The sequence below is a fragment of the Coturnix japonica genome, chromosome 21, assembly GCF_001577835.2.
Source record: "Coturnix japonica isolate 7356 chromosome 21, Coturnix japonica 2.1, whole genome shotgun sequence".
In the NCBI taxonomy this organism is placed as follows: domain Eukaryota; kingdom Metazoa; phylum Chordata; class Aves; order Galliformes; family Phasianidae; genus Coturnix; species Coturnix japonica.
The window spans coordinates 1,592,097-1,607,392 of NC_029536.1; the positions used below are offsets into that span (position 1 = coordinate 1,592,097).

Sequence of the window (15,296 nt, forward strand, 5' to 3'; positions counted from 1 at the left end):
ATAGCCATTTATCAAACACCCCGCTGGAAAACATCTATTGTCCTGTATATAAATCTGAAATTATTTTCCTCTGTTCCCAACCCACGCAGTTTATTTTCTTTCTGATGTATCAGCACTGGAATTATTTAGCATGAAGTAGTGAAACTGATGTGTGAAGGCTGGGACAGATGACAACTTTAGTTACCATTTCAGCATCTTTTAATTCTGCATTTTATTGGAAGCCAAATTCTGCCTGGGAACACTTCACAGAAACTTGCCAAATATATATATATATATGTAAAGAAAAGAAAAAGAAAAAGGAAGAAAATATTCCAAGGAGCTCAGTAGGCCAGTCTTGGCTCTCCCCACAGTCTACAGATGGAATAGTCTACAAAAGAAACTGCAGATGCATACTGCACATTCCTGTGGGTACCCTTTCTTTCAGCTCTGGCAGGGAAGGATCATTTTTGTCCAAGTCTGAGCTATGTGGCTGCTGAAGTTTAGACTCGAGGTCATTATGTGGAATATAGCACCATACTGCCCTTTTGTATAAACAAGCTGCATTCTCCTGACTTTCTTGCACATTCACTTAACACTTTATTTTCAGTTTCTTGGGCAGAATGCTATCCCTTCACATTCTCTGGAAAGGAGTCCTAACTAAAATATAATTCATTTCTGTTCTGGTCCACAGTCATATCTAGGCTCTATTATGTAAAATATTTCTACAGCTTTGTTTAATAAAGATACCTTTAACATGTATTTTAGCTGTAGGTTATAGCAGAAATTCTTGCTGTTTAGATCAGTAACAATTTGAGACTAACAAAAATAAGGATACTCTTGGTTTGTATTAACAGCTGTACTTCAGTGCCATTGGAGTTTCTATTGACGTGCCAGTTTGGGTGCCCAATCCCAACATTGATTTAAAAATCTGTATGTATGACAGACTTTACCAGGATTGCATTGACATCCGGAGCAGGTGAGCTGCCTTCCACAGCTAACTGAGATCTTAAGTCACCAGGTGATACCTCGGGGGTCTGTTGTACAAGAGACATCTGGTTATCAAAGCAGGTTGAAGAACAGTTTTGCACTTTTTATTTTCCCCTGGTGTTCCAGTAGGACATCCTGATTACAAGCCCTCTGAATTCCACACTACTGCGGAAACTAGACTCAGGTATACCACTACCCTAGATTCCCAAGAACAGCAATAGCTATGAAATGTCTGAGTTAATACACACCTTTCCACTCCTACAAGGTTCCTTGTGCTGTGCCTGTTCTGTGATAGAGCTGTTAAGTCCCGAGGGAATAGCAGCCTCAGTGAGTTTCATCATATGGAACTGCAGGCTAAATATTAGGGAGATAAATATGCCTAAAACTGAGTGCATATTGGGTACAACTGATAAAATTAATTCAATTATATGAATTAAGGACTGCACAGAGTGGCAGATACTTTTAAGTATACAGATAGTGATAAATTATGAATTATACTGGTTACCCAGATATTTTTTGTACATAAGTATTTCCGTAGTTTGCATCAGCAACGTCTGAAGGCTCCTTCTGTTTGCACTGTAACAGAAGGACAATATTTCAGCTCACTGGCTCCCAGACATTTCTTGCTGTAACATTCTATTATATGAACTCTTACTCTACTAATTGTCTTCAGGTCTACGTTGGATGTCTTTACCTAATGCAAACCCTATGAAACACTCAGCATTCCTATTCACCAATCTGCATATCTTAGATTCTATTTAAACAAGATTGGGGTGGTTTTGTGGGAGGGTGGGGGAGACTGGTTCTGTAGAAGGCATCCATTCTAAACCTCTTACAGACTGCACAGATTCTTCACAGTTGGAAAGAAATGAGTAAAGCTGTTATCTCAAAAATTCAGCCTACAGATATGAGAAGCACGAGTTATGTAAGAGGTTTTACTTGGTGAAGATAACCCAGGGATAAAAGTTACAAGCATGGAAGAAAAATAACTACCCTAAAGAAAACTTAAGATTTCAGAGGGGTCCCAAATATAGAAGCTGTGAAATTGCTTAGGCCAAATTTTTTTTTAACTGAGAGAACTTTATCAACTTCCCCTAAATTAAAAGCACTCAGTATATATTATGCTGTCCTTAACCCCTTGGCAAATCAGGTCTTCAATTCATCTCTCCCCACCTCCTTTGTTAGGAAAAATTGTTGCTGGTCTTCATGTTTTTGTTTCTCAGACAGAATAAGATTTCTTCATTGCTAAATTCTGTCTGCCACCAGTCATAACTGAACAGAGATCCTACCTCACCAGTCAGCACCAGTCAGATGCCTCAAACACTGCACTAGTCATTCCTACTGGTTCAGATAGAGAGGATGTATTTTAGCAGCAAATAATTAGCTGGTATTTCACAATAATTTGGCTTTGACTTTCCACTGACCTGACTTATCACTGTACTGCACTTTGATAATTATGTTCCAATCAGCTGTGTACATTTGCCTGAAATACAGCTGGGTTTACTTACAGTAATTCCAAAATCTTGTTTTCTATACTTAACCTAAAAGAATGTAAGTGTGTGATTTTGCCATAGCAGTTTTACTTGCCCTTCATTTTCAAAGGAAGCTTGGAACAGTTATAATTTTAATGTAGAGCAGAGATGCAAGAGGGAGAGGGAGGAACAACCTGCAAGAGCAAATGTTGCAGAGATGGCAGCACCAATAACCCTTGATGTCACTTGAACACATCTGATCTGTTTGCAGAGCAAAAACTACACTGTATTTGAAGTTTGAGGTGTGCAAAGAATTGAGCAAACACATGAAGCTGCTCCCAAGAACAGGTTACATTCAACCTCAGTCATCCTTCAGTGTGCATTTGAAGTTTCTGCCCAGGTAACCCACCAGCATTAATATTTTTGCTATTGAAATAACGTCAGCAGGAGGTTGTCAGTGCAAAATCTGAGCAAATCAAGTATTTTTTCCTTCCTTTATCTGATGTCTGTAGCCGGCTGGACTTCACACTGCTGGTGTCAGCTCAGTCATAGACTCCCTTCTCCCCCTTTAAAAGATGCCAGATGCACAAAGAGGAAATTAACTTGGATCAAAAACCTATGAGGAAATGCTTTTCCTGTAGTGACAGCAGCAGTGTCAAAATCCTAGTAGTTGTATTCCTGCTTCCACTTCTGTGGGGTGGCTATTCTTACACAAAAGAGAAGTTATCTGGGCAGGTGGCTACTTCACGGATCAGTGATCAGATCATTTCTGGACAAGCACTCCTGTCTTGCTGGGTAAGGTAAGAATGGTTGGACTGTTCATATCTTACCCACGTACATTTACCTTAGAATGTGAACACAAGGATTTTGATTTTCATGTAGGAATTCATATAACATCTTCAGAGATGCCAGAAGCCTTATCCCAGCAAGTTTCTCCTTTTCTACTTCACAATACCTCTGTGTGTACAAACATAACTCAGCCATAGAAACAAAAAATGCCGTTTTTTTCATAGAGTTACATATTTGGATTTTCACTGATGTGCTCAGCGTCTCTATAAATCAGACCCAGTTCTAAAATAGGAGACTAAGCCTTGGCATCAGCGTCCTCAGCAGGTTGGTTAGTGTCCAAGGAACCTAAAGTATTTATAATTCTTGTAACATACCAAATCCTATCAGGTTACTGTAACAACAACCATTATCATGACGTTCTTCCATTCCTAAACTTCAGATGCTGCAAAGCACTGTTATACTTACAGAGTAGATAGAAGCATAGCTTGGATTTAGAAAATTAATCTGCCTTTTGAAAAATGAGGAGGCTTCAGAAAGGAGATTTGATGAGATTAAGGCTTTTCCAACACACAAAATAAGTATCTGGCTGTTTCAGCATATAGATCATTTTAAAAGGCCTAACACACTGGAGAGTGTGTATGACAGACAATGAGCTTGCTCCAAGCTGATGTGGAGAACTGAGCTAGTGACACATTTCTCTAAATGCTTCCTCGTGGACTTAAGCTCAGTTTCCTCAGGAGAATGAAGAGCTCTTTTAAAAGCAGCACAAGTAAAAAGGAACACTCATTCAGCAAGACTAAGTGAGCAGATAAGATGACTGAAGGCTTGGGAAGCTCCCCCAAGTATTCTGTGCACACTGAAATGCATGGTCAGATGTTACAACGCTCACGTAACTATCTGGGTGCTAGAAGCAAAGGCCTATTTTCTGCTCATTTGAAGGCAAATTCTCTAATCTGCTGACTTTCAGCATTCCCAAATACTGCATCTTCTATTTATTTTTTTTCTATTTGGAAGTAGTCCTGCAGATGCTGGCAGTCTAAATCTGATTGGTCTCTCATGCTTCTCCTTAATGGCTTTAAAGAACAAAGATGCTGCTATCAGAAAACAGTCCAAAGGATTTCAGTGTCTCTTCCCTAAGGCACAACAGCTACTTTAGAACCCATCGCTGTGTACGTACAGTAACAATTATTATGTTTTCCCCAAGGATCATTTTGCAACACATGAATTCCTTCTGCTGTTCTAATGTCCCGTGACAAAGTGGAAGCTGATACTTTATTCCTACTTTATTTTTATCTCTGTGTTCTATTTTTAAACAAGTTAACAATCACATCTCAGGCTTGCAAAATAAAAGCCAGCAACATCTCAGATCAGTATGATGATCGTGAGTGGGTGCTATTTATTTTTTAACCATCCTTTAATAATACATTAAAAAATTGCAAGCAATTCCAATAGTAGTAGTAGGAATATTATCACTGTGAAGTCCTAAAAACAGGAAGCAACTCACTCTGGTGCTGTAAGACACCATAAATAGACCAGCAGAGCTAAAAATGTTAGCTTTTGTATTGTCTTGGCTTCAGGCTCTGAAACTGAGCTTGTGATAGCAAGATGCTGCAGCAACAGAGCACACGCCTCTTGTAAATGACTAATCTGGTACCTAATCAGACACTATTGGTCTCCAAGTGTGTTTCACTTTATTTATGTCTTGGTGCCGTGTGATCCAACTGGTTCTACCAATAGGTAGAACTTCATAGGTCACTGTAATTCTTGGTTGGCATTTTCATCTACCATTCTCCCCGATACTTGTGTATGTAAGGCTTACAATGCTTTAGTTAACTTCACAGAAGCATTGGAGCTGGTGCTTAACCAAATCTAAATGTGAATACTCTGTAGCAAAAATACGACATCAAAAGTAGAAGATTTTTAGACCTTAAATAAGAGATATTTTTTCCTTTGGTTCAGAAACACATCCATCACAGGTTTATTAATACCCTCAGGTAGAAAATAACACCAGTATTTTTATGAAGCTAAATGCAACTTTCTTCATTTCAGGCGCTCCCTCCCCGAAGACGCAGGGAGCTGTTTTAATGAAGAGACAAGTGTTCTGGAAGCTCCAGTGACGATACAGATTGCAGATAATGTTAGTTGCTGTGGGGTTTTTTATCCTGTAGATCCATATTTGGGCAAGTCCTCCTTTGCTGCAGTGTGAGGTTTTGCTGTTCTGTCATTGCTGTGCTTTCCATCACATTACAGTGTTACACCTAACCTTGCTTTACAACCTGAAGTCCTGTGACAACAGCAAAAGCCATTCACAGTAGCGATATAGATCTCATGATGGTTTTTCCTTGTCAGCATGTTTACAATACTGACAATTTAATCCTTTCTAATTAGTGTTTGCTTATTCCCTTGCAGTTTCTTCTGTAACGGAGCTCTCACAATTTCTTCATTCTTCTCTCTACTGTTGATGTAGCATATTCTTAGAATTCGTGTTATCTGGAGATGCAGATGTGATTCCATTCTAACATACAAAATTTCAGATAACTAACAGGGCGTGGTTTGGGCAATTATGTTTTCTAAAGAGCTATTTATTATCGCTTATTTTTGAAGAACAATGAGGCTGAAGTTCAAGATAAATATGTTACATTTACATTTGCTGCTCTGAAAGAATGTAGTAGAACAATTTATTTTGTGGTTCTTTTTTCTGATGACATTTCACTTAAATTCTTTCCACGTGGTACTACAGGTAGAGGTTTATATTCTTTGTTTTTGGATTTGTTTCAGGCTAAACAAATCAATCTTACTGTCCATGCAGTTGTTACTACTTCTGACTTGGAGATCAGTCCAGCAGAAATCAATTTTGGATACTGCACCATCTATGAAGCTGTGAGGACAAACATCACATTGACGAACAAGTCCATCTTGCCACAGGAGTTTGGATTTGTGAGACTCCCAGAGGTAGGTGATTATCCCGAGCACAGCCCTTCTTGTATGATATTTAATTATTTGGAAATTGTGGATATTGAGAAAGGTGATTATTGTGGATGGTAAGAAGCAAAGGAAAGAGATTCCACTGAAACTTGACTTAATGCATTTAAATTTCTGCTTTTCAAGCTCCCGTAAGGTTAGTAAAGTACACATCAGTCAGGTGCTAGGCACTGCAACTCAAATGAAAACTTCTTGATTTGTTTTCCTGACATTTGTAGATTTAATAACAGTATTTGCATCTAATTTTCTAAGTTCAGTAACTTTAATAAAACCAGTAATAGAACTTTGATAACTTATTATCCTAACAATTATTTCTTATCTTGCTACTTTGAAGTTTGTTGAAGTTCAGCCCAATGATGGATTTGGAATTCTTCTTCCTCTTGAAAGTCTGACATTGGACGTAATCTTTAAAGCCAACAAGGCAAAAGAGTACAGCTTTGAACTGACCTGCAAGTCAGAGGCTAATAGGTATGTGAAGAAATTTCAGCCATTCACATAAGTCTGTCCAGTAACAAAATCCCTGCCACTATGAAGAGCTGAGGCTGGGATAGAGCTGTGAGGCAGGTGTGGATTCAGTTGACAAGAGTTGCTCATTGCAATCAGTTTCATCCTTAGTTTACATGTCTCATATGCAAGCTGCTAGCTTGCCCCAGGTCTTAGCCTGCAATGTTTTGCCTGCTTTTTGAGTGCAATTACTGAATATTTTTTAAGTTATTAGTATCTTTTTTTGTGTGGAAAATGCTCCATGCATTAAGCTACACTACTAAAAAAATTATGACAAAAAATGATTTGACTGGATGTATTTCTTCATAGAGGAAGAGTTTGAGTATGGCTCACTAACAATAGTGTTATTTTCCATCTTTATGTAAAATTTCCATTGCAAGCTTGAGAAATTCTTCTTAAATAGGGACTACAGGATCAGTTTCCTATTTTTTGGGCTGATGAGGAGACTATTTTATGCTGAAACAATTTATCATGTGTTTATTTTTAGACAATTCAAGTTGTCATGCAGAGCAGTTGGAGTCCACCCACCTCTTGAATTGTCTCATTCCTTAGTTCAGTTTGCTGCAACAGCTCTAAATGATGTGTCTACAGCAACACTGTATGTGATGAATTCCCATGTGAGTGCCAACTTCTTTACTCATGCAGTCCCAAGAATTGGCAATGGGGAAGTTGCCCCTGTTGGACCCACTTCATTTGAGTTCTGCGTGCCAGAAGACTGCCCTGTGACAATCATGCCTTCTGTTGGAACTGTGCTGCCTGGAAAGGTGCATTCTTTTTAAATGTCAAGTGTTCAAGCATATCTTTTGATCATCTACATCTCTGCCTGTTCTGTCACTTGCAAATGATGCTGAAAACAAATTATTAGCATAGTTGGAAGACTTCACCTGAAACAGCTTTATATTAGACTTAAGGGGTTAACCATCAAACCTGGTTTATAGGAGCTGTTCCTGTGTATTCTTTCCCCAGTGCTATTGCTATGATTTATTTGAAGAAATTTCAGATCTCAAAAAGAATGGTCAGGTAATAGCTGCCCACTGTGATGCAGTAGACTTCAGAAAAGCTGAAAGTGACCTCATCCTTAAGTTTGTCTCGTCAGGGGAAAATATATGTATATGTTTTGCTATCAGATACATGCTCCTATCAGGCTTTGTAGGTATAACCCATGTATGAGAGACGAATTCTGCCTATCATTCTTATGTATGTTTTCTCTCTCCCAGAAAAGCTCGATTCAAGTGTCCTTCAGACCAACATTGTCAGATCAGCTAATCAGAGAAGAGGCAGCTCAGAGGCTTTGTGAAGCAGCTGCAACAGAGGCAGAAATACAAGTAAGGAATGCTGAGAACTAGCACGTGCTGTTGGTCTATTACTTCCCAATATTAGTTTCTCTAGATGGTATTTTTATCATAAAATTATTTCCTGATTGATGTAAGACCTGTTTGTACAGGAGTATTTGTAAAGGAATGCCTTGGTTGTGTTACCTGTGATTGGTATTAGTGTGCAGGTATGCTGTGTGTTTGCAGGAAGAGAAGATAGATGAAAAGAAAGAGCGAAGGAAATCAAATGTTTCCGTTTCCAGAAAGCAGTCCTCCAAACAGGTTGTAAGGACTGAAAGTATTAAACGCCTGAGTACTTCAGATATACCTGAGAAACCAGAATCCAAACCAGAACCCAAAGAGATAAAGCCTGAGTAAGTCAGCAAAAGCATCTTCTACCAGTTAAATGAATTCTCTTTATCATTCTTTATAAATCTACTAAAACCTGCATGTGGGGAAAAAGCCAAACTGTAGTGAAGAAATAACTTCAGCTATATTGCAAATGCTGCTTCCAAAATTAGCGCTGCTTTTACGCCACGCAGCTGTAACCTCTCATGTAAGGCAAAGAATCCTTTTATATGCATCAGAGAAATTGAAGACTTCAAAGAATCTATCAGAAAGCACGAGATGTGGCTGCACTGGTAGATTTGGCTGCAGGATACAAGAGAATAATTTTAAGGGGCAACTAGACAGCTGAGCTTTATTACCAGTAGAAATTACTAAATGAGACACCTTTTCTAAATAGGTCTAACAGAGCTGAACAAATTCAACCCAGATGGAAACTATCCATTCTGGTGCGTTGAGACAGTCATTTAGTGTCACTGCTATGCTGTATTTTGAATGTCTAACAAAGAACAAGTAAACACAAATTGTTTAGTAGGTACCTTTTGATATTTTTTCCCTTCTTTTCTCTCTGACTTACTAAGGTTATTCTTATTCCTGGATTTTTCTAGCTCGGAAGTTTATATAGCAGCACAAGCATTCCTGACAAGGAATTTCAGAGGAAGGTTTGAAAAATACATCATACCATGCTTTGTTGCAAGTGGAGATATTGATGAAAAGAGAGGCTTGGAAAGTCTAAGCTTCAGGTAATCCACACATACACACGACTTGAAGTGAGATCTTTGTAGTTCTTGGTATTTCAGATATCCTTTTCTCTCTCCCCAGCCCTTATAACACCTTATATTTGGAGCTGCATTGTCCAGCTGTAGCACCATCTGTTGTGGTCACTTCAGATAATGGGAAAAACTCCATTGATTTTGGTGATGTGGCAATAGGTATGAAATTTGAATTCAAACACTGAGTTTTTTCAGTCTTTAATTTCTTCTGAGCATAGTTGTGCATTTTCTTTTTGTATTTGGTGGGTTTTTTGAATGTCAGTATAGAAATTAGCCCTGTGAGAGGTACTCAGGTGGAAAATTAGGAGCCTTTGTGGACTGCTGAGGCATATAAAAAGCTAACTTGATACTGAAATGTGAAATCAGGAACTTGGCAATAGACTGTGCAAATTTAAAAGCATTTGAAGGTCTCTATTTGTTAGCCATAGAAGTGGAATGCATGTTTGATGTGGGTAGAAACATGATTTAAAGGAAGCGATGGTGTTGGGTGTAAGCTTCATCGTGGTTTTAAATCTTGTTTACGTTCCCAACAGGCCATACAATACTGAAGCAAACTACAATACAAAATATCTGCCCGGAGAAGCTGGAAGTATCCTTGTTTGGAACACAGGAGAGTTAATCTGTCATTCAGTTGCTGTTTGTTTTGAGCCTTATCTGTAGGACTGGTTCAACACTAAATTAAGGAGGAGATTCCTCCAGTCTCACTCTGAAATCTGGTGACATAATACATTACCAAGGATATTTAACCAATATATCATTCTTTCCTCTTAGTTACTGATCTTTCACATTTCTTTGGAGATGATTTACACTGTTGGTTTTTTTTTGGCCAGAACAATACTTGGAATCTGCTCTTGTGTCTCTTCCCAGTTCTTGTTCAAAAACTTCTTTTTCCTTGACTTGCACTTCTTTAGCTACAGTTCTCAGTCCTGAATCCCAGTGGTCCCTTTCTGTTGGTCAGACCAGTTAGGATGCTTGAGCCAGGTGAAATCAAAACCTTCATCATCTCTTTTGCTCCCAATGAGAGTAAATTGGTGAGTAAAGAGATGTAATGGGAACAATAAGTGAGGCAGAAGAGTGGCTGCATTACATACACGTGTTGCTTGCTGGGCTGTATCTGTATAATAAGCAAAAGTTTGTTGCCTGTGTGCTACATTCAGAAGTTCTGTAGTAACAGCTCACTGGGGCTGGGGGTCCAAGGGCAGAAGAGTTGTGGTGGCTCAGGGGGAGGCTGACCTGGAGCCCAGGCAGTGCTGTGGGGGGGGTTTCCTTTAGCAAATGGTCTGATGCAGACATCTCCTTGGCAGTTTTTTGAAATGCTGGACATCCAGACTGTAAAAAACAACTTGCCACTAAGGATCACTGGTTATGGGGTGACGGCATCAACCATTTGCTCTGTGGAAGAAGTACTTGATATGGGCTACATCTTAACCGGAGAGAAGGCAACTTCCACGTTCGAGGTAAAGCTGAACCAGAAAGCATATCAATGATTTCTGCAGGTAGGATGAAGAGTTCTATAGTTCCTTGACTGGTGGAATGTGAACTGTAGGCAAAAGAACAGAGATTTACAGGCACATCTGGCAGAATGATTTGGGCTGAAGGTAACAATGCTGTGCAGAGGGGATCTTGTTTGCTGGTCCTGTGCTGCCTGCAGGGTTCTGCCTTGTTTACAAAATACAGATCCTATAGGCCTGAGAATCTTCTTAAAAATGCTGTTGTATAAATTCATGTTATCAGGTACAGAACACTTCCATGGTGACCCTGCAATACTCCATTCATCTGGATTCATTTTCATCCACGAGGGACAAAGATCTGCAGAGGGTTCCGTCCTTTCTCATGTCCTCTTTGCAAGGAGTGGAGACTGCTGGTAACTTTTACACACTATATAATAGCAGCAATACTTTATCACATTAGATTTGTATGAGTCTGTCAGAACCTGGGGCATCACATGGCTGAAATGAAAGGCACAATTTTGTCTCCCCAACAGGAGCTGTACTAAATCTGTCAGTGTAGGTAGCTGTAAGTCTATGCAGCCTGAGCAGACATCAAGAAGGAGACACCAGTGTTTGAATCTAGATAAGCCTATACAGCATTTTAACATCAGACCATATTCTGGGTTGTCCATCCCTGTAAGAAAGATATGGAAGAATATGGTGATGCCTCTTCAGCTCCACTGGAGCATTAAACTGATAAATGGACTTATCTAGAATTTGTAATGCTCTGTTTTGCCACAGAACCATTTATCAAATCCTATTTTGTGTTCTAACAAAAATGAAGTGGGCTTAAAATAAATGCAGAACTAGAACTGAACTGTACTCCACTCTCATCCATATCCTTGTTTCTTTTTACTAGGAATAGAGAACCATCACGGTCTAAGTGTGTTCAGTGTTGATCCGACAGAAGGAGAAATTCTTGCTGGGGAAAGCCAGGAATTTACTGTTACCTTCAGTCCTGAGCATGAAAGTCCGTACTATTCTAAGTGTCTCAAGGTTGTGCTCTTTCGCAAGGTATGGATATTAGTAGGAATTGTAAATAACTGTATCTAGGACAGGATTTGTAGGCAGAAATATTATCCTTATCAGATCAACTGATATAGATAGGAAATGACAGGCTTGGGACCTGCTGGCTTTTTTCAGGTTTTAAATATTCATTTTCTCATTTATAACAATTGTTAACTTGGGGTTCAGTCCTGTGCACAGCATGAACACAAGAGGTGATGGGAGCTAGCTTGCTGCCACACTGCTGAGCACTGCTCCAGCTGGGTTCTCTGTAAGTAGTGGTTAATTGTAGAAGGGAACAGAGCTATGATGCACAGAGCAAACTGGCAGGTGCACTGAGTACCAGGAAGCTGCTTCTGCATTCTCTCAGCATGAGGGAGGAGGCTTCCATCTGTAGAGCAGCAGTTGAGCTTAGATGGAGCCCAAATCAGGACACACGGGCTGGCAGCACGGCAGGTAGCTTTATGCTATAGTCCAAAAAAGGCTAACCAAAAGATAATGAAGGGTGACCACTAATGACCATCAGCACACACTGCAAACTGAGTAGAAATACAGTGACCAAATAAGTACTGTTTCTTCTCCTTGCATGTTTTGCATCCCTAGATTATCTTTGGAATTGCAGGTAAGAAAGAAAATCAGAGTAAAATGGAGGCTGGTTCAAGTTTACTAACTTCAGGCTGAGTTTGGCAGCAGATGAGTTTTACTTTTTCAATGGCTTTAGTGTAGTTATTCCAGTCCCTTCTGAGGCACACTGCCTAAGAATAAAATATTTAAGACAAAAGTGCTTGAGCAAATAAGACAAGGGGAAGATGCAGGATTCTAGTGTGTGATGCCTCCTGGCATTGAAGGTAAGCAGATGATAGATGATATGATTCTTCAGCAACTGAGGCTGTTGTGTCAGTATTCCAGTTACGCTGGTGCTTAAGCTGTAACCTGTATCCAAAATATTCTTGTCCAACATAGAAGACTGCCCATGTGATCCAGCTCAAGGGTGCAGCAAGTGATCATCCCATGTATGTGGAAGGTGGAATTCCACTGGATGTGCCCATCGAGTCCTTGGCTGTAACACTACCTCCGTCATCAAAAACAGCACAAAAAGAAGGTAGTGTGCTGCTGCTTGTTTTATTACATATTACTGAGCTATAAACCATAGGCAAGTTCCTTGTCTTTTAAGAGAAATTATGCTAAGGATAATCTTTCCACAATGAGAATAAGTAAGATTTATAGTATAAGTAATATTCATAACCTCCCCTCCAAATCTGCATAAAAATTTCTCTTAAGAAAAGATTTTATCTGAATTCTAATGCATTGTACCTTAATGAATGTCATATATCTTTGCAATTTACCTTGCAAATACCTATTACAATACAATACTAATACAGAGAACCAAGCTGTATTGATTTTCTGCCACTTCTCTGATGTGCATTGAATATTTATAAAGTTAGTTTGCGTGTTATAGCATATATGGGATTGCACTGCTATGAAATAGACATGCTATCAGGGGTTTGAGCTTATCCTCAAAATTTACTTGATTCATATTTCTTTAGAGCTACAAAAATCAGTGAAGTCCATTCTCCTGCTTCTGGAGCACAAGGAGGGAGAGGATGGTCTACAGCCAGCAGTGACAGAACTGAAAGTTGGAGTTATACAGACAACTCAGGCTGCATCAAAGAAGGTGAAGAAAATTTCACACAGTAGAAATGGCAAACACAGTAGTTTGGCAAACAATAGGGCTCCATATAGCATCTGGGCCAAGTAAGTGTGAATAAATGGTAATCATGTATAAAGAAATTGAACTGTCTGTGATGGAGGTGTGTTGTGTTTCTTGTAGGGCGTGGAGTTCTCTTTTGATAACCTGTCACAACTCCAGAAGAAGGGATTTACTATTGAACCTGTGAAGGGAAAAGTTGATCGTGGTCATGTAAAATGCATCAGTGTCTGTTGGGTGCCACCTGCTGACTTTGATGTAAGTAACAGTTGCACATTGCTTCTTAAACCGCCAGCACTGCAGCTGTGTTTTCACTGACTTACAGGATCAATACAAAAGCTGCTTTGACACATTAGGATACAGGAACAAAAGCCAGTAACTATACGTATGATTTGAAGGCTTTCTATCTCATCTTTGACTTCCATTCATCTGTGTGAGAACAAGCATTAGTCACTTGCACTTTACAGGACTTAAAATAACTTCTTACAGACCACCGCATTATACAAAATACAGTGCCAAAATACTGCTGCCATTCACCGAAAGATTCTGCTTTGTTCACATCCATAAAGTCAATTTCTTAATGCTCCTTTTTCAAGGAAACCTGCAGTCCTGCTGATACAAAACTAGATTTCCATGGATCATTCTGCCACAGTGTTCACATTTCTTTTAAAGTTTGGGTTCCTTTTCTTTTTGTATATTCCTAGAAGTCAGTTTCATTTCTGCTTTATGAACTGCTCCATGAACCCTGTTTCTCTGGCATCTCCTGCTTTTTTTTGTATTGCAGTCTTGATATGACTTCAAAACAGCCCTAGGGCTGTAACTGCCCTTCCAAATTAATCTTCTTGGGTACTTGTGGAGACTGAAAGAATTCACTCTGCTAATTTTTGTTGTCAGCGCTGTGTGGGATGGCAGAATGACTGGCCTAATCCAAAATTAAAAGGATGCTGTCATTGCTTGGAAAGAAGGCAGTAAAGATCCTGGCACGACATATGAGGCTGACATAGTTCCTCTTGGCAACCACTAGTTGTTACACAAGATTGAATGCTAAATCATGGCTGAGGGGGTTCACTTCTTTCCGAACCCTTGCCCCAGCATAGTTTGTTCCTACCTTGCTCAGTTGCTGTGGATGTAATGTGGTGACAGAATCTGTAGTGCTCTGTGGATAGAGCACTTAATCATTGCTACTTTGTTCACTGTAGTATGAACATTGTGTTGAAGACAGGAAACAACCAACCCAGAGGGAAGAGAGGTAACCTATGGCTACAAGGGGGTACATCTTACACCTGAGCTGAAAAATAGTTCAGAATTTGGTCAGCTGACCTATTCTGTGTACAGAAGAATTAGGATGTTTTTATGTGTTGTTTTTATTTGTAGGCCAGTGCCCCCCTGGTTGAGACAGCCTTCCTGAACTTAAAAGGTAACATCAAGCAATCCTACCAAATCCTCTTCGTGGCAACAGTTGTATCTGCTCCCACTTGCTGAGGGCCCCCAGCTACATGGAAGGCGAAGACCTAATATTTGGGAAATCACTGCATGTCAGTTGGAACCTGGGAAGATTTTGAAACTGTTGCAAATGTGTGAGGGGAGGAGGAAAGCAGAAAGGAAGGTAACACGTACAATTCCTGCTTTTCTCCCCATGGAATCTATATAAACTCTACTTGTTTTACTTTTAGACTGACCTGGTGATGCTAAGCTTGTAGTATAGGGAAGAATTAACATGAGGCATCAAGTAGATACACCTACTGTTAATTGCAGTGTCTTCTAAAGGCAGGAATTCCCTCAGAAGGAGAATCTTTTTATTTTTACCTCTAAATGGGTGAGTTTCCAACAATATCTGTTTCTAACTTCATATGCATTTTAATGGATGCAGTGTTTTTTGTTTTCTGTTTTTTTTCCCTCCTATGACCAGAATAAAGCACTTTCTTTTCAGCCTCCTCCTGGTAGTTTGG

General features: G+C 39.5%; 1 protein-coding gene across 6 annotated transcripts in view; it reads left to right on the plus strand.

Annotated features, from left to right (window-relative positions):
• CFAP74 (cilia and flagella associated protein 74) overlaps positions 1 to 15,284 on the plus strand; it is a 31,053-nt gene extending 15,769 nt beyond the window's left edge. For 5 of the 6 annotated variants that reach the window (XM_015882182.2, XM_015882180.2, XM_015882181.2 and 2 more), the window contains 19 exons: positions 834 to 955; positions 2,710 to 2,838; positions 5,277 to 5,364; positions 6,006 to 6,179; positions 6,544 to 6,677; positions 7,201 to 7,477; positions 7,931 to 8,038; positions 8,234 to 8,400; positions 8,980 to 9,114; positions 9,194 to 9,303; positions 9,678 to 9,733; positions 10,056 to 10,175; positions 10,449 to 10,601; positions 10,879 to 11,008; positions 11,494 to 11,648; positions 12,603 to 12,741; positions 13,187 to 13,314; positions 13,471 to 13,605; positions 14,722 to 15,284. In XM_015882182.2, coding sequence (XP_015737668.1) covers positions 834 to 955; positions 2,710 to 2,838; positions 5,277 to 5,364; positions 6,006 to 6,179; positions 6,544 to 6,677; positions 7,201 to 7,477; positions 7,931 to 8,038; positions 8,234 to 8,400; positions 8,980 to 9,114; positions 9,194 to 9,303; positions 9,678 to 9,733; positions 10,056 to 10,175; positions 10,449 to 10,601; positions 10,879 to 11,008; positions 11,494 to 11,648; positions 12,603 to 12,741; positions 13,187 to 13,314; positions 13,471 to 13,605; positions 14,722 to 14,829 — 2,568 coding nt within the window. In that variant the 3' untranslated portion in view covers positions 14,830 to 15,284. The remainder of the gene's footprint in view (positions 1 to 833; positions 956 to 2,709; positions 2,839 to 5,276; positions 5,365 to 6,005; positions 6,180 to 6,543; positions 6,678 to 7,200; positions 7,478 to 7,930; positions 8,039 to 8,233; positions 8,401 to 8,979; positions 9,115 to 9,193; positions 9,304 to 9,677; positions 9,734 to 10,055; positions 10,176 to 10,448; positions 10,602 to 10,878; positions 11,009 to 11,493; positions 11,649 to 12,602; positions 12,742 to 13,186; positions 13,315 to 13,470; positions 13,606 to 14,721) is intronic. The other variant, XM_032448799.1, reaches the window with a different exon arrangement.
• Positions 15,285 to 15,296: the final 12 nt, after the last annotated feature.